The 19,446-nt window shown below is 37.3% G+C and overlaps 1 protein-coding gene and 1 long non-coding RNA gene across 2 annotated transcripts; one reads left to right on the forward strand and one right to left on the reverse strand.

Moving 5' to 3' along the window:
• Positions 1-2,965: 2,965 nt before the first annotated feature.
• Positions 2,966-10,644, reverse strand: LOC149532535 (putative galactinol--sucrose galactosyltransferase 6). The gene is made up of 15 exons (XM_089807598.1): positions 9,997-10,644; positions 9,575-9,801; positions 7,796-7,886; positions 7,476-7,524; positions 7,293-7,384; positions 6,842-6,931; positions 6,558-6,692; positions 6,018-6,422; positions 5,750-5,891; positions 5,575-5,642; positions 5,130-5,264; positions 4,785-4,999; positions 4,595-4,683; positions 3,284-3,590; positions 2,966-3,124 (listed from the first exon to the last, which is right to left on the reverse strand). Exons 1-14 carry the CDS (start codon positions 10,452-10,454, stop codon positions 3,309-3,311), a joined length of 2,478 nt encoding a protein of 825 aa, XP_089663724.1. The 5' UTR covers positions 10,455-10,644; the 3' UTR covers positions 2,966-3,124; positions 3,284-3,308.
• LOC149532536 (uncharacterized) lies at positions 3,524-18,095 on the forward strand. The gene is made up of 2 exons (XR_016358105.1): positions 3,524-3,661; positions 17,583-18,095. It is a non-coding gene; the product is annotated as an uncharacterized LOC149532536 (long non-coding RNA).
• The last annotated feature ends 1,351 nt before the right edge of the window (positions 18,096-19,446 follow it).

A 19,446-nucleotide genomic window follows, 5' to 3' on the forward strand; every position in this document is an offset into this window, starting at 1 on the left:
AGTCATAATCATCCGATACAATAATCCCATGCTAAACAATGAGACTCTCACCCCTATTTATCCTATTCCTTCACCCTTCTAGAAAGAACTAAAACATTAATTAATTGCAAGTGCTAGAAGCTTCCCCCTTCCAATAATTAATGCACTCTCTAGAAACTCCTCTCTTGCAATAATTAATTGTGCTTCTAGAGGCTTCCACCTTTCCAATAATTAATACGCACTCTAGACGCATCTCTTTTGTAATACAATAATTAATTAAATATAAAGCCACCTTTTATTTTTAATTTATTTAATGAATTTATAAGAAATTAATTTAATTTTTTCTTATCCTCCACTTAGACTTTGGAGAACGTGAAGGCCAAAAGATGGGATCATTACAATGATATTGTATTAAATAGGTGCTTAACATTCATTAAATAAGAGTTCTTACAATTTAAGATGGTACATGAGGTCTACTAGTTTTTTCATGGTTCTTAGGTGGAGGAGAGAGATCAAGATAGTTCATCGATGTTTATAGACTAGAAAAAGAAAGAGGTTGAGCCTCTTTAATCACATGAGGGAGCAAAGAGTCCCTTTGCCAAGCCAAACCCTTGAGATGCATATATAAACTTAGATGAGATTCTAGCAATGATGATTTTGTATTTGATACATTGGCTTGGAAGGAGTACAAGTGTCATCAAAATTTGAGCAAGAAGAATGAGGGGTAGTAGGTGCCTCATCCACCAATTTATTTAGTTAAATAATTAGGTCTGAGAGTCCCAACACATCCTTATCATTCAAAAGAAGAGGCATCTTTAGTTTTTCAACCCTATAAGGCACTGATTTACTATCATCCTTCCAATTATCTTGAATAAAGGATGAACCTATAACCACCTCATTAGTCCAAGTCTTCTTGACCTAGAGTTGATGAGCAACCTAAGGGTGAGAGAAAAAACTAGGAGTGGGAGAACACACTACATTACCATGTTCTGCATACAACATCTATGAGATGTTAAAAGATAAATGAAAAGTACACATACTTGAGATAAGATTTTCACTCACCCTTTCTAGCAAATTATTTTTTATACAATTCCCATTTGCAACTTGAATATGAAGAAGTGACATCTCCGGCCTAGGAGATCCTTTCTTGGAAATATGGATATAAAGTAAGGAGGTAGGAAAGAAAGAACTAATCTCCCAAGAAGAGATGTGGGAAATGCTACTTATGGCCACTAATGTAGGAGAACATGCCTCCATAAATTAGCAACCACTTCATGAAAAGCTAAAGAAGAATATAAATCTAAATTTGTAGGCTCAATATGACATCTTGATCCCATGAATCCATTTTTAGGAGAGCTAATTTGCTCTTGGGAAGTGATTTGCTCAACGAGGCACAACCCAACCAAGGAGAGAATACAAAATTCTAGTTATGATGAGAAGTATTCACACATACACATAGATATTCATATCAATATTGTCTTGACATTGGAAAAATAAATGACCCAACACATTTCTATTTGCATGGACTTTGATTGGGTCATTAATAAGTAGATTTTTGATTCATTCCTGTATAGAGTAGAAACTAGAAAGTCTATGAGAATTAAGGCCAAAGTTCACCATAAATCAAACTTTGTGGTTATTTTCCAGATCCCTATCTTTCTTATTTGAGAAAACCACAATGAAGAATTCCTATCCATTGCCTACATAGTAAACTTCATTCACATTCAACCAAGAAGACAAACACCATTTAAGGAGGTTTGAGATAGGGGATCCACTTTCAAAACTTACATATTAGCTCTTTGTTAGAGAGTTCCAAAACTTGGGTAGAAGGAGATCATTGGAGAGTGTTAATCTGAAGCTACCATCATCAATAACTCACATAATATTCTAAGTAAATGGTGTTTTTGATGGACTGCAAATCCCTTGAGGAGTGTTGGCTTGAAAAGAGGGTTTTCCTCTACCCCTACCCCAATTGTGGTGACGATGCTTCTAGTTCTCTTCTCAAAAGATTTATATAGAGCTAAGTAGCCACCAATCCTCATAGCATCATTATGCAGTTGCAAAATCCCTACAAACTCTTAGACACTTGCCATGAGAAAACACTCAAAGATCTCCTACCCTTAGGGATTTGAGGGGCCTTCATCTTGATTACAATATTATTTGGAAAAAATGGAAATCGTGCCTCACACGAGGGCAAGGAGGGGCAACAAAACTCTTGGTGCAAAGAAGCCATGAAGAGAATTCTCCAAGGAAGGCATCATGGGAACATGGTCTCTACAAAGTCCCACTACTTGTTTTAGTATACACACATCAACCCATTTCTTGTTTTGAAACACCCATTAAGCTATCCAAGTTTGAGACTTAAGCCCTTCGATTATATGTTGAGCCTCTAAATGCCTTATGAATTTGGATTATTGATGCAAAAAGTCCCAGAAATTGCACACACTTCCCTAGAACTGGTTATGGCTTGCAAGTTTTCTTGAAAACCATGCAACTTGCCTTGAAATCGATCAGGGTTCGTAATTTTCTCTTGGAAATCCCACAAAACGTTCTAGAATTGGTTAAGGTTTACAATTTTGTCTATTGAAGGCTCTCTTCACCACACTGAAGCCATCTTTTTCCAACAGTTTGGATGAGCCCCATTAATTTTTGCTATAATAGACATAATTGTATTTAAACTTAATCAAGTAACAAACCAAACAAAGCAATATAAATGGTTGAATAAGACTTACATTATTAATAATTTTTATCTTAAGAATTTAATTCAATTAAATTGTTATAATATTTAAGAATTAGATTCAATAAAAATGTAATAATATTTAAACAATAATTCAGTTCTTTCCAACATAAGCCAATGACAAAATAGATAAATAATATTTAAAATTATTTAAAATTCATAACAAAGTAAATTACTCAATTTGTTTTTGGTTTAATTATTGACTACGCAAATGAAATTGCATCCAATCTGCCTTGGGCAAGTGAAAACTATTATTAATCACGTTCTGTGTATTGACTCATCTTCAATCAATTTGGTTTTCGTCGCTGCTCAATTATTTTCTCTGTTACTATTTAAAAGAGCGAGATGAAATATAAGAAATCCGCCCGTATTGAGGTGACAGTCCATCTAATCCAAGGTATGCTAAACCTGCACATCAAATCGGTCTTTATTGTGAGAAAGATGTTTCTCGAACTTTTCAGATCATTCCTTTTTACGGTAACTTTTTCCTTCTGGATTAAGCAGGTTACGCCCATGGTCTCAGAATCTTAGTTTTAAGATGAAAGCAAGGGAGAGATCGGCAATTACCAGAATGCTTTGGTGGGAGTAGTTTTCAGAATTCTACTGTGACATTCCAGAGATGACCTTCAATGGGTTGTTGCAACATTAGAGTAATTAGGCAAGATTCAGGATCATATGAGAAGTCTGTCACGGCAGACTGCACGAGACACTTTGTTGGCCTTGTCGATGAATAGGCACCAAATCTGCCACACCCATGAATTCTCATCTTTGCTGTTTGTGATTCTGCTTCATACTCTAATCTGCGGATAGCTCCTCCAGCATTGAACATGTCAATCAGGCCCAGTGGAGCAAACGAAATGCCCTCTCTTAAATTCTGCACAATACAGACACCCACGTCAATTTGATCAACCACCGTTGCAGAAAATGCAATCTCAGATATAGCAGGTGTGTTCAACGTGCAATTAAAAGTTTAAAAAAAAATTCCAATCTCTGGTTGTGGGCTGAGTAGAGTGAGGATCTTTAATGTCGGTTGTTTTGGATTAAGGGTCTGTGTCTAGGTATAATCCAGTAATTTATGCATCTTGCTTTATGGGTTTTTCATGGGATTTTTCTATGGACCAACCTCATCCCTGCTGTAGGCTGTAGGCTTGTGTAGACGTGGGTGCAGGGTATTGTCACACAATTCCCTCATAACCTAACCGAATCCGACGCACATTGAAAGCGAAATCAGGACACACGGAAAATCTGAAAATGGGTAGTTGTTGCTGTTAACGGGGTAAAGATCAAGCCTTGTCTGCCAAATCACCTCAGGGGTCTAGAATGAGGCGTCTAGATTTAACTTTTCTGATTCAACCTCCATTCTGACATGCAGCATCTATGGTTGGTCAGTTTTCATTCGAACACTCGGCTAAGAGACTAATGAAGTGCATTACAGTCTTAAACATCATTGTGTAGTGAGAAAAACCCTCGTTGTCCGACTCAAGTCATTCAAGGGTTGTGTTTTGTTTTCGAACTCGCTAACACTGGGGTTTTTTCCCAAAATTTTAAAAATTTCAAGTCTGTTTCCTAAATGCAAAAGTAATTACCGTACAATCGGTAGACCTTACGTGGCTAATTTTCCTTGACGCCCGTTTTTTTGGTCGCCTTCGGATTCATATCCGTGTGAGAATTGATATGTTGTATAGAGTCAAGAGTCTGCTTTGTCTGCAGTAAATCAAAGGGAAATTGTCTTCTGGGATCGACTATGTAGTATTTTTAGGTTCTGAAGTTTCTGGCCACATTGCTGGACCTAGCATCATATGTTTTTACTCAAAACTAACTGGATCAGCCCAGGAAATTACATTCAGTGACAAGCTAAGGAATAAAAAGATCTCTAACCTTTATTGGTGTAATAGTATAAACCTCATACTCCAGCACTTCGAGGCTAACTGTTAATGGTATGCTCTTTTGTAGAAGCACCAGTCCACCTGAAAACCAGAGATTAAAAGAGATTAACAACTTCTTACTTGAGACTTCCATTGATTTGGGTAAAATCGTGATTGGGTCTGTGCCTAAAATATGACCACACCTATGTGGGAGTAAACTGCACACGAGCCATCCCAGTCACCCACCGTGGCATCTGCTAATAAATGCACATCTCGTGGATGGATGCTTTGTGAAATCCTTTCGGGACTTTTATCATGATATACACTCTTCCTTTCTTCTCGGCTCCAAGCAGCGCCTTGGCAATTGAAAACACCCAAAACTCCAGTGTATTTGTTCATGTTCCATATCTTCAATAGACTGCAACCAAAAGATTTTCAGAATCTTATTTTCATTTTATTAGCTAAATCTGTGTCATCTCTTCTTACTCCATGCTTTGAAGGAAGGTATTGCCAAAACAAATTTCTGTTTTCTGAACATCAACTCCTACCTCTTTCCATCACGAAGTGGGTCAACAAACAAACAATCATGAGTTGGTCGACCTGGCAGTAGTGCTCGCAATACAGAACCATCTGGGAGAACAAGCTTTCTCAATAATTCAAAGTTGTGATTCCCAGGCTTGTCGCTGCAAGATCAACAAGAACAATTTTACTTTGGCAATTGCAATCTCAACTTCTCAACCCAACTTCCTGGTAATCAGTTTCCACAATTGACTCGTCAAGGCAAGTATTAGTAATGCTACCTATTTGCCCTTTAGGATACCGAACAAAAAACACTTCTAGGGTAGCAGAAGTCAGAATCCAACGTCAGAAGATAAATAAATTTTATAAATTTATAGGAATAGGCATTCTATATGTACCGGAAATTTTAAAACAAAACATGAATGCCCACTTTGTAGACGAGCTATTGGATGTCACAAGTGAAATCATTCGTACCTGACATATATAGGGCAGCCACCAATAGCCCGGGCAGCAGCATGGTATTCTGCAGCTGAGTGAAGACTCTGAAAACATTGTTATTGAACTTATCTGTGGTTAAAGGATGAACTTGCTTGAAAAATTAGAATGTAAGTCAATACTTTTGAATTGATTATGCTGGTCAATCACTTACCTGGAACATATCCCAATCTGGTTGCATGAACTCTCCAAGGAAGACGCTGTTGTATGAAATTGAGGCAATGTGAATGGTGTGGGATAATGGATTTCTTGGGTAGAAATCATCTGAAGCTCTTACAACTGCTGTCTGCTTTGAACTGGAAGTTATTAAATAGAAAAAATTCTATCAAGGAAAAAGCCTCTTGAAAATTCTAGTATATCTCTTGAAACAATGTTGCAAAATTGTTTGCTCAGAAGTAAATGAAGAAGATGGGCACCCTTACAAATAAAGAGCATCTGTGCTATGGCTCATGCATGCTATGCATCCATTATCTGGGAAGTTCTGAGCAATAGACTTATTCAATGCCTGGTGATACTGCCTAGTAATTGATACTCTGCCGCCAAAACCACTACCAACAGTCTCAAGAAGACTCTGAACGTCAACTTTCACACCATCAACTCCAGATTGTACAAGGTAGCTGTGTAAGTCACTATAGAATTGGAACACTCTTTCAGGATTCATAAGGCCAATTCCTTGAACAGAAAGGCTATCTGTTTCTGGCATATATTGGAAAGAATCTGGAGTAGATGCAGGGTACTGCATTGTAGAATCATAGCTTTCCATTTCAGCAATTCCTGGTTGAACTCCTCCCCAGTATCCTGCAAGTGCATGCCATACATATACATACCTGCAAAGTCAATGATATCAAAGCTTGTATGCATACCCAGTGATTTTGCAGCATTGATATGACCCTTTTTTAACCAGCCATTTTACTGACTAAAACGACTTCTATCAACGTTGTTTATAAGCTGCAGTGACTTACTTCAAATTGTACTTTTCTTTGGCTATCTGGACAATATTCTGAATGCCCTTGGCTGGATCTTCAGGCCTTTTGCCTTCTTCAACTTCAGTTTGAAATTTACTATTCTCTTTTATGTGATTTAAGCGGCTGTAAGGCCTGAAGTGTAGGAAAAATTTAAAAATGTTAAATGTAAAATATTTTGATTCCATTCAGCAATTCATATATCTTCCATCCAGCAATTCATATATCTATAAAGATATGGGATTTTCCCTATTTTAGAAGTTTATCGAGTAGAATTCTCTTACGTCTTATCAGGGAACAGTTCTGGTTTTTGAACAGATTGCCAACCATCATCAATGATGATAAAACGTGGTGGTGTCCCTCCCTCTGACAGACTGAAATCCATAAACATTTGTTAAGGCACATTCAAAATTTCCAGTGTTCATGATCTACAACATTTGAAAACATTTGAACTTTGTGCATGATACCAGACAGACTAAATTCCAGCAAAAAAGGACAAGAAAAAAGGTAGTGGTGCAAGAAAAAGTCACAATATTAAATTTTATTAATGTTGATACTTTCATATGGATCACTAATCTACGTGTATGAAGAGGAAAGGCAATTTGAAATCGCAAGGATTGATGTGAGGTGGAGATGTTTAAACAGCTGGAATGTGATAAGAGAGAGTAGTGCATGAAGAGTAAAAAGGGACGAGATTAAAAAGAAGGTAGTTTTCATGTAGAAGTTAGAGAAAACCTCTTCAAGCCTTCTTCTATACCCTCTGCAGAAACTTCTTGGTAGAAGGCATCCCATGTACACCATCCAAACCAGTCAATTATTCCAGGCAGCTGGTCCATTTCAGAAGATATCAATGTTTTTTTCTCTTTAGAACTGCTTTAATGCCAGAAAGGATGAAAGAGATTGGTACTTCATCTTTACCTTTTTTTCTTCCCTGTGAAGGAACGTTTGCAAATGAAGTTCCATAGCCCTGTAGCATAAGTTCCATGGACATCATTGAATATTAAAAGCCTTGATATGTGCTCACACACTTAAATGTCTAAATTATACATTTGTTACTGGCATTTTACATGGTGAACAACTGCAAAGAAAGAAATCCTCATCCTTATGTATTTGATGTTCTTCCAATTCATGCTGCCATTGATCTCAAATTATCATTGCCTTTAGGCTCATATAATGCAAAACGAGGTTGAATGCACATTTAAAAATCATCCCTTAACAATTATTGATTTGCAACTTACTTGACAGCATCTGTAACAACCTCAAAAGGATCTGTTCCAGTCTTGATAAATAATGAATGTCTAAATGAGGATTCTTTAACAGTAGGGTCTCCTGTAAGATGAATTTGTGAGAAGTACAGTATCACAAATCTGTAAATAACAATGCAGTAATATACATTAACTAGAGACGGTTACTTTTGGCAAATTAGGAAAACCAAAAATGGGTTGTGTTACCCCAGAGAAAATAGTTGTCAATCTAAGCAGTAGACCCTCCACCATTGAAATTTGATTAGGATGATTTTCTAAAGCAGTTAAAAATCATTCCCTTTTTGAGATATTGGTACAAGTAGGAGCATTTCAAACAGGCTTCCAAATTGAAAATCCAAGTCATGCAAGTGAAGAGTGCTTAGACGGTTATTTGAAACATTGGTTTAAATGGCATATGAGGAGCAGAGTACTCTTCAAGTTGTATGCCATAAACAGTGGCTGAGAGAAAGCATGATTTCTCTTTGTATAGAATGACATGCATGACAACTTATTTTAAAAGCAACAGAATTCATGGTTTTGGGTAAACTTGTTCGAACCTCAAGTTGGCTTCTATAGCATTTTAAGAAGTGCCCATGAAATTTATATGGAGTTTATTTACCTCAACAAAATTGTATGCAATGGCTTCTAAGTTTTTTTTTTGGAACTAAGCTCCTCTATTAACCTAGAAAAACTGTAATATGCTTGCATGGATTTTAGTCTTATTTTACCAAAGGTAACTCAAATAAAATCAAGAAATTGGAAAAAGGCAAGAGTTACGAAGTAAAATGCAGTACAAAGCAATTGCATTGGAAAGGGATGGATGATAAATTGTCACTTGTGTAAAAGGCTCTGGGTTTATGTTATACAGCGTTCTGCTTACAGCCTTGTTTGTGGGATTTGATTCACTGCATGGTTGTTACTGGAGTCTCATGCATATACAAACTTAAACTTAATTTTTACTTTGTTATTCTATTTCTCCTACTTCCTGCAGCAGCAAGTTTATCAGCAAGACAGAGGAACTTCATCCCTTCTTGCAGGTTAAATTGCTAAATAAAATTAAATCTCGCTGATTGCAGCCTACTTGTGTATAAGTACTTCGTGTGATATATGGTGGAAAAGCCCAGTGATGAGGAACTACTCCAAAACAGTGAAGTGACTCTTCCTTTCTCTTCTTGTGTGGCCCCTTGAGCAAACATATCAGGTCCATTTAAGGAGTGTGTGCAGAAGTCTCCAATGTAAAAGTTCCTCCACAACTAAATTGGCTCAATGCATCAGATTCAATGCTATCTGATCTCCACAATCCGTGCTGAAACTTCTATGCAGCTTCTTGATTATATTGTGTATGAATTTTCTTTTGTGTTCAACATTTTGATTGTTTGTTCAGACGAGCAGTTCCATCCATGGTATTAATTTTCTTTTGTTTTCAACATTTCGAATCACATTCCATGATTCATCATTAGGATGAAAAGAGTTCAAAGGAGTAGTACCATCCATGCTGGAATTTACTTAACTTCTGAATTAGATTGTGTGCATTAGATTTATCAAAATTGTTGGCACCAGAGGCAGGATTACACTTCTAGTGTAGCATTTGATTAATTATGTTACAACAATTGCTTATTTCTACGAGTTGGCTGCGCTCCAGGCGTGATTGATTCAGACCAGACATTGATATGGAGTTTAAGGCTGTAGGGTGAATTTGACTTAATCGTTAGTGTGTGATGTTTAAGCCATCCAGCAAATACCAAGGTTCAGCTCAAGTGAAAAGTTACATACCGCTCTCCAAACAAAGCTGCAGGTGGTCCTTAGCATTCCCTTGCAGACAAGCTCTGAAGGAACCTTCCAAAAGGGGCAAAAATACACTGTAATACACATCATCTTCATCGCCCGGGGTTTCAACCAACAAGAACTGCGTTTCATTGTGAACTTCTCTGCCAGAAGTGCCCGTCTTCTGTGACATCCAAAATATGTTGAATCGAAAGCACGACAGAAACCGAAGATTTCTGCCCCAATTGACATCAAATTCACCATCAGGATTCACTACACTTAATTTCCATTTTCGATTAATGTTAACAGCTCTACACATTCCATAAATTCCATTTTCAAATAATGCCTAGAGCTTTATAGAGGCCATATTAGTGACAAATTGTAGAGCTTTCGGAGGAAACTGTGTATCAATTTCTCAAATGCTAACGTACTTGAGAATGCCGAGAGAGACCACATGTCGACTGTCACTCTCTGAGAAATCAGCGCCAACGAACACTCCATCGAGATCCGTTGGAGTCAACCTCACGTTCTGTGGTATGTTCGTCAGCAAATTGCTGGATTCAATCGACAATTTCTGTTCGCCAATCCTCAATTTCCTAGTCGTTATATCTTTTGTCGAAACAGAACATCTCGCTGTATTTCTACTCCTGAATTGACCAACACAACTGTGAAAGCACCGACGATTCTTCAACAGGCCCAATTTTAGCGAAACAAAGTTTTGTGTTGTGGAATTCAAACAAGAATTTCTCCTCTGCAATGAAGATGGCGATTTCAAAGGCAGAGGAGAATACATTAGTGCTGCCATTGCAAAATCCGGTGCAAACTTCGAATCTGCAGTGCAGGATCTCCGTGTAATTATACGGATTCGCAAATGGTAAAATGCCCGCATATATTTGGGATTTTTTGAAGTTTCAGCTCATGCGTCTGGCGAATACAACAACAAAGATAAGGTTGGTATTGCTCTGGCTGTGTATTCTCCACATGAATTTTAACACGCCAAGTCTGCCCAAATGATTAGAGATTCCACTCCATTGGATTTCAGCTTTTCCTTGGATTATAAGCTTGATATGTTTGAAGATGCATCCGATTCGTAAATCTATGCTACCTATAATGCATTTCACATGATTTGAAAAAAACAAAAAAAAATCTTTCAATTACTGATCACTCACCATCAATGTGGGAGGTGCAGCTTTAACAGAGATTGTGTGGACAGGATATAACTGTGTTATCTTGGAAATGTTTAATATCAAACTTTTATAAGTCTACGTGTCATATCGGATTTTTTTTTGGGTTTTTCTCTGTGTTTGAATGACTTTAATGCAGTTTGACAATCAACCATACACAAACAATCATCTTTTTTTTTATTACGGGTTAAAAAATTGCTTCTATTTTTTTTTAGAATAATAGAATTGACTATATTTTTAATCTAAATCAGGGTGTCCTGATTATAGTATAATTGAGAATTTTAAATTATTTTTCAATTTTTTATATATTCAATATTTAAATGATAAATTATGATTCTGAAGATTGATGTTCAAAATTCATTCACAATTAAATTTAGGAACAAACAACATATCATTAGATTTTTTTTTTTAGTAACTTTAAATTATATCAATGAATGCAAACCTGATTCATTCACAATTAAATTTAGGAACAAACAACATATCATATATTTTCTATTTTAATTGTTAGATTTTTTTTTTAAAAAGTAATTTTAAATTATATCAATGAATGCAAACCTGGCCTTATTTTGGACTTTCAGATTTTTATTTTGGACTCAAATTAAATTTCATAAATTGCTCGTTTGACGCGGCACATGTTTGTGATGATTTATGTGTTTGGTGGTTGTATTTCATGACATTTGTTCTCTTTGAAAACTTTTAAGAATTTATTGAACATATAGAAAATTTGACTTGCAAGAATAGCTAATAGAGATGTAATAACATTTGTCAAAATATTATACAAGGTACATTATCTTAAGGCTACTACATTATTTGCTCATTTATCGTCTTTAATTCAAAGTTGTAAAGTTGATATGTTAGGGGTTTAACCAAGAATAACTTGACCCTTGCAATTTAGATCTCCTAAATGTATACTTGAACATTATGTGTTCTTGAAATCTATGCAATAGAAATCAATGTGAGAGAGCCATGATAATCTAGATTTTATCAAAAGAATAATAAATTTTATATAAAAGTTATGGGAGCTTAGATCTATGCAAGCAAGGATATTAGTTTTACATTTACATAAGTGAGTCAAAGGAAAAAATAATTATTTTGTAGAATTTGAAATATTTGCTTTTCACCCCTAAAATTCCAAAATTTAGGGAATCAACTTGTAGCCTATCACATGACTTTTGCATCATTAGATTTCAATTATAAAATCACGTTGGGTTATTTTTTGTCAAAAGTATTACAACCTGATAGAGCGAACTTCAGCAGGCGATCTTCAACAGTGAATGTGATGCGATTGAGTTTTGTTTTCTCCAGACTTTTTTTCAGCTCCCGCGCGCGACTGGTTGGAGCGAATTTTGATCCGAATCTTGAATTCGTGGAGGAGAAATATCTCCTCTACACAGAGTACCTTCTCCCTTCCCTCTGCAATTAATTTTAATTCATTTTCATTCTCTCTGTCTTGTGTGTTGTTTGTTATTTTATATTCTCTATGGAGCCCAAACCTGTTATTGCACCATTTCCCCCTGATCCCGGTGCCCTAAATCCGTCGAGGAGATCCTTTGCTGAGACGGTTGCCCCTCCCAGCAATGGTATCTCCTCTTCTGCGAGATTTATCCATGCTCCTCCGTGCAAACGACCTGGAACCGAAGGTAAGGGCTATGGCAATTCCCTGGAACAAGTTTTCATTATGCCAAATGATGAGATGTTGCAAGAGATTTCAATGGAGAAATGTAGGTTAAGTTCTACTGCTATTTTCTTCTCTTGTGTTGATGTTGATAAATGCCCTCCCCGTAAATTTATGGATGATTGGTTTCATAGCGTTTGGAACTTGAAATTGGGTTTAAAAATATCATTTTGTAGGCAGATTCAAAAGGGCTTGTTTATCATTTTCTTTAGCACTCATGAATCGCAGGTTGAGGCCTTGAAAAGGCAATATTGGACTGTTGGTAAGACGTCCTTTCGTGCCTTAGCTTGGTCTCAGGATGCGATTAATGAGGAAATTATTGCCTTGTCATGCCCTCGGTGGGTTATTGTTAAAGAGCTTCCGCCATTCCTCTGGAAATTTCTTCCTCACTTAATGGACAATTTTGGGAAAATTATCCGTATAGATGAGACATCCAGATTGGTGCCTAATCTGGATGCTCGGATGTTGATCTCTATCAAACTCGGGATTGACATCCCTCCAAGCTTAAATCTTAATATTGGTGGAGACATTTTTAATTGCCCTGTTGAGATTCTAGGTGGCCTAAACGCTTGCTTTCTTTGTAAGAAAGAAGGGCATCAAAGGAAAAATTGCCCTATTATTGTGAATAAGAAGAAGGCTTCCTCGACTGAAACCTTAGATACCTCTAAAAATGCCAATAACCCTGTGATTGCTCCCAACTCAACTTCTCCCACGACTATCTCTGTTAACCTTGTTAACTCCAAGGTGACTATAAACAATGTTAGTGATAAGGGTGCTTCTTCTTCACCCTCTGTTGGTACTCAAAACCAAATCCCTGACTCTAGGGGAATTATTAACCAGACCCCAAATGTTGTGGCTCTGAGTCTGATTGTCTTTTCCTCTAGTGAACTTGTTGCCATTGATGATTTCCAGACAGTCGAGAAGCGTAAACGGCAATGAAAAATGCTCAACAGTTAGCCGTAGAGCACATTCATGCTATCTTGCCTAATGCTAATAGGTTTGATGCCCTCAGTTCTCTCCAACAATCTGAATCTAATCCCTTGCCTTCTCCCTTTGACCTCATTAACCTACATCATAGTGTTTCCCCCATGGAGGAGATCAGGGATTTCAGCCCTGACATGGTTCCTCCTCCTCCTAACCTTGAATTCAACTCAGAAGAGATTCCTCCCAACCCCATTGTGCCTTCCCTCAAAGAGCTTGATGATAATGTGGTTATTGAGGTTATTTATGCCAAGCCTAACCCGGTCCCTTCTAACTCTAAGATGACTCTTAAAGACTCTACTCTTCTTACTGATGATATCAGTGAGGATGAAGATGCTTTGATTAAGTCTGGCTCGAAAAAAAAGGGTCGACCTCTCGGTTCTAAAAACAAGAAGAAAGGTGGGGATTTTGATCCCCTTACTAGCTCCAACAAAATGCCTTCACAATGAATATTATCTCTTGGAATGTGAGAGGCCTTGAGTCTCCTGACCGTAAGATTATTGTGAAAAATTTCATGGACTCTCAGGCTAAGTCTGATATTATGATGTTACAGGAAATTAAGACTGTTGGCTTCAACCTTGATACTACCCTTAACTTTATCTATAAGGATCCCTTCAAGATCGTGACTAACCATACCAAGGGCAAGGGTGGAGTTGCTCTCCTTATCAACCCTAAGTGGACTCAATTTATCACAAATTCTGGAATCTCTCCTTGCAACAGAGCTGCCTGGGTGACTTTTAATATTAATAACTCTCACTTTGGCATTTGTTCTCTATATGCTTCTAATGATTATAATGAATGAATCATCCTTTGGGATTGGCTCACTTCCCTCCCTGGCATTCCTTGGTTTTTTGGTGGCGACTTTAATATGATTGAAAACACCAGAGATAAAATTGGGGGCTCTCCCTTTGAATGGAAATACACTGAAAAATATCACTGGGATAAGTTTAAGCATCACTTTCATCTCTTCGATCCCCTTGAAGGAGAAACACCTAGGAATAGGTCTCTTTGGTTCACTTGGTGTAATTTCCAACAGGGAGTTAACCAAATTTACTCTAGGCTTGACAGATTTTATGTTGACAGTAATTTCTTCTCCTTTTCTCTGAATCAACTCGGATCTCCTATTACCGTCCTTCCTGCTACTTTATCTGATCATTGTCCCACCTTGGCCCAGATCAAATTTAGGTCCCTCACCTTTCCGGTTAGTAGTTACCCCCATAGATTCATCCTTAATACTTCTCTTCTTGAGGACCAAGATGTTAGTGTTGTTGTTAATATGATTAGACTCATCAACCTGCAAAACAACTCCTTGACTCATAGTGATAGATGGCAGCTAAATATCTCTTCCTGGACTAAGATCTTTCAAACCTTCGGCCAAATGAAAGCCAAAAACTACAGACGAATTGAGAAGGTGCTCTCTGATCGGCTCTTTGTGGCTGAGACCAATATCCAATCTCAATCGGACTCTACCATCCTTGCTGAGCAGGTGTCCCTTGCTAGGAAGTCTCTTAGGAAACATCAGCATATTAAACCCAAAGCGGCCTTCATCAGAAGCCGCAATCACTGGCTTCAGTTTGGTGATAAAGGTACTAAATATTTTTTTAATCTGCTCAAAGAGAAACAAAGGAAAGAGAGGATTGACAGAATCTTTGACAATGATAAGGAGTTGCTTACGGGCCAGGATATTTCTTTGGCCTTTGAAATTTTTTATAGGAACCTATTTACTTCTGAAGATGATGATAATTCTAGATTAAGGAGACTTAGATGTTCTGAGCTTATTCCCAAGAAGCTTGCGGAGGATGATATTTCTGCCCTCGAAAGGCTTGTTTCCCAGCAAGAAATTGGTGATGCCATCCGAAAACTAAAAGATAACAAAGCCCCAGGTCCAGATGGCATTCCTGCTGAATTTTACAAAGCCAACATTGATTGGATCTCTAAAGACCTCTATGATTGATACTTTGAGGCCTTCTCGCATGACACTCTGGGGACTGCTATTAACACTGGTATCATAAAATTCATCCCTAAAGAGGGAGACAGAGCATTGATTAAAAATTGGCACCCTATCACTTTACTTAATGTTTCCTATAAAATTCTTGCGAAAGTTTTGGCTTCTCGATTAGAGACTATTCTCCCCAAGTTTATCTGCTCCACTCAGACTGGATTCATTAAAGGTAGATTCATCCTTGAGAATCTCCTTACTAACTGGGAAGCCATGGAATGGGCCAATACTTCACATTAGGAGGCTGCTATGCTTCTTCTCGACTTCGAGAAGGCCTATGACAGAGTTGAATGGGACTTCATCTTGATGATGTTAAAAGCTTTTGGATTCCCTGATATTTTTTGTAAATATATTCAAATTCTTCTAAAAGATGCTTCTGCCATGATTGATGTTAATGGTATCCTATCCAATCCTATTTCTCTGTCTCGGTCCATTCGGCAGGGGTGCTCGCTTGCCCCTGCTCTATTTGTTATTGCTTCTGATGCTCTTTATTATATCCTCAAAGATGACACCATTTCCCCTAAGGTGCGTGGTATCACTCTTCCTAATAACTCTGAGCTTCTTAATATTCAATTTGCTGATGACACCTCTCTGTTCTTGGAGCTCAGCCTAGATAACTTCATTTGCCTTCGCAATAAACTTGATATGTTCGGTAAAGCTTCTAGAGCTCGTATCTCCAGCTCTAAATCCATTTTGTTAGGATGGAATGATCTTCCTCCGGACTGGCTTTCTCAATTTGGTTATTCTTGGGGAGGACCTAACAAGATTGTTAGGTATCTTGGTATCCCCTTTTCTGTGGGCCCTTCCCTTAAGGATATGTTGTTATGGATAAAAGGAAAAATCTTCAGAAAACTTAATAAATGGAATCATAGGCTCCTCTCCCTTGTTGGGAGAGTTCAGGTTTGCCAGAAGATTCTTTCCTCCTATAGCATCTACTACTCTTCTGTTTGGATGTTTAGTAACTATCAGATTTTGGAAATTCAGAAGGCCATCAGACATTTTCTTTGGTCGGATGGCAAAGGTACTAAGAAAGCCCATTCTATTAAGTGGGCTTGGTGCCATCTGGAGAAAGGTCTTGGTGGGATTGGTTTGAACGATCTCAAACTTCAAGGAATGGCTCTTGCCTCTAAATGGATCCTTCAATCCCTTGTTGGTAATGAGCCCTGGAAAGTGCTTGTCAGAAGTAACATTCAAAATGGTGTGCCTAAACCTGCTAAATCGTGGAAACATCTGCCCCTTAGTGATCTGATTTTTGGAAAATTCCATGTTTCTGTGCAGGGATCCTGGGTTTTTCGTTCCATTTGGAAAGCGTGGGAGAACATTCACCACCATATTGATAAATCAGCCTTTGACTATCACTATACTCTTCATGGTGAGCGATCATTATGGTGGAATCTTCTCCATTAGGGCAAACCTCTTGCTTTGACCGAAGGCTGTTCGGCTAGATTTTGGGCCAACAAAGGCGTTAAATATATCATGGACATCCTTGAGTACAATCAACTCATCAGCTGGGATGTCCTTGCCAATCAATATAATCTTCTTGCTTCTCATAAGTGTACTTACAATCTTATCAAAATTGCTTGTTCTCAACTTAATCTTCCCCATAATACTGATGTGGATTCTCACCGATTTCTCTCCTTTAGATGGCAAGATGGTACTCTCCTCACTTCTGTCAAAGCTAAACATATTTACAGATTCTTAATCATGATAGCTCTATTTCCCACCATCTTAATGGCATTTGGTACTGCTCCTTTACCTCCTCAGACTGGCATAAAATTTTTGATAAACTCTGGAAAGCTCCTATTCAGCCTAAAATTCAATGTTTTAAGTGGCAGCTCCTGCTGGACAGACTCCCCATAAGAAACCAGCATGTTAATCTTGATATTTGCTCTATCTGCAGAGTTCCTGAGACTATGAGACATATTTTTTGATTGCTCTTTTGCTAGAGAAATCTGGCTCATGTTTGGTATATGCGTCACTCATTATGTTTACACTTTGGATATTATTTATGGTTTTATTGAGGGCCTTAGAAAAGATGCTAATTTATTCTGGCAGATTCTCTCATTGCTCATCCTTTGGCATATATGGAAATTTAAAAATGATGCTAAGTTCCAAGGTTTTACTAGATCTCTTACTAGATTTCACAGAAATCTCATACATTTTAAAATTGCTTCGCAGGTTTGCTGCGTGTTGAATATGGGAAAAAGGAAGTTGCTTAGATTTCTGAGGGATGGTCGGGCTACCATGTTTATCTACGAGATGCAGAATGGTTACGAGCTGGCCAGTATAATAGACAATCAGGTGGCATTTGATGAAGCCCTTGCCAAACTCATGCAAGAGATCAAGAACAACAAGAACCCCTCTGCGGATAATCTCCACGTCTTTCACCAGCTACCGAATCAAAAAAAAGCCATATGGATGGAGGGAACCCTCGGTTGGACATCCTGGATCAATAAGTTTGAAGATGCTATCCCGTAGCTTTCCATTTGCTATGACTTTGGCTCACCTTTCTCCTTGTATTACTCTAATGTATTTGTATTTCGGATAGCAGTCCCTCTTGGTGGACTATTTCTTTTGCTATTTTTTCGATTAGTTGGTTGAGGCTTTGCCTCCCTCCTTTTTGATGTACCTTTTTGATCCCACGATTTATAATATAAAAAAAATTATAAAATCACATTTATTTTATTTCAATTTTTAGCATTTCTATTTAATGATTCTAGCGAAGTCCAAGGCTTTAGTTGTTATGTAATAATCTATTCTAGATCCAAAGTCCAAGGTTTTAGTTGTTATGTAATAATTTTTCCTTGGTAAGTTGTATTGAAAAGGCTTTTAGTTATGTAATAATTTTTCCTTAGTATAACACTTTTCATTTGTGGGATTTGTGGATGTTTTTCCTTGATTTATAAATTCTAAAGTTTCTAACTACATATTTGTTTACATAAGGTGTCATTTGGGTTTGTATATCATTTCACTTGTGTTCCATTGTTAGATGTTGTGATGAGAAAATAAACCACAAATTAGTTGCAAAACCTTAATAAATTAATATTATTTTGTGGAAGGATGAAGAGGTGTAAAATAGATTTTGTACACTTAATTATGAGAGTAAATAGATTAAAAAATTAAAGAAATTATATAGTTACAAAATTATAGAAACAAAAGCAATATGACATAACAATTTTTTTACCTTCAAAGATATATCTTTTTTCAAAACAATGGAATGCTTTGCGAAGTCCTAAGATGATTTAAATATTGCAAAGGATAAATCTCTTACATGTGCCTTTGATTCAAAGGTCGCTTGTGTGTTGGATTTGGGGGCTTCTATGATGGTGGTTGGAATCTCCCAAGTTGTGCTTGTTAATTCTATTGTTGTCCCTAATATACAATGTAAGTAGACATCTCTTGCTATTTCTACCTCGAGGTTTCCTAAGTTTAGATCATCAAGTGTGTTGAGTGTTACTCTGCATCTGGTTAGGGGTGATGTTCCTAATAATGATGCTAGTAGGGTGTTTGTTGGAATGATGTCCATTGTGTAACCCCCTAAGAGACTTGGTATATTAAGCTAGCAAGTGAGGGTATCCCTTCCAAAGCCTCTCTTTATTGTTAATGGACAAAGTTTTTCCCATGCTGCAAAATTTGCTCCTTCAAGTGGGAAATCTCAACCAAGCTTTTCTCATGTTCCCAAATTTGCTCCTTCAAGAGGGAAATCTTAATCTCTTACATGTGCTAATACATCACCTGCGGTGGTGTGTGGTTTGGATATGGTGGAGAATGCAAATTTTTACCAATTTTGTGGTTTGATTTGCAGATTCACTAGTTTCTAACACTCTCTTACAGATCTCTATTGTCAGGTGACATATTCTTGTAGACCTTTAGTCTCTTGTAACATTAAATTTTTCCCTTGTGCAAATGAGTTTTATATTGTTTTTAAATTTCATGTGAAGAATGAGATTTGGTGCTAAGCAAGTTATGGTTTTGGAGAACTTACTTTCTCTTGGAAAAACCTTAGACAATCTCTTTTGGTCATCTTATTGAACCACTTAAC

The sequence above is a fragment of the Cupressus sempervirens genome, chromosome 10, assembly GCF_028749045.1.
Source record: "Cupressus sempervirens isolate cs-2001-9-10 chromosome 10, ASM2874904v1, whole genome shotgun sequence".
Classification (NCBI taxonomy): domain Eukaryota; kingdom Viridiplantae; phylum Streptophyta; class Pinopsida; order Cupressales; family Cupressaceae; genus Cupressus; species Cupressus sempervirens.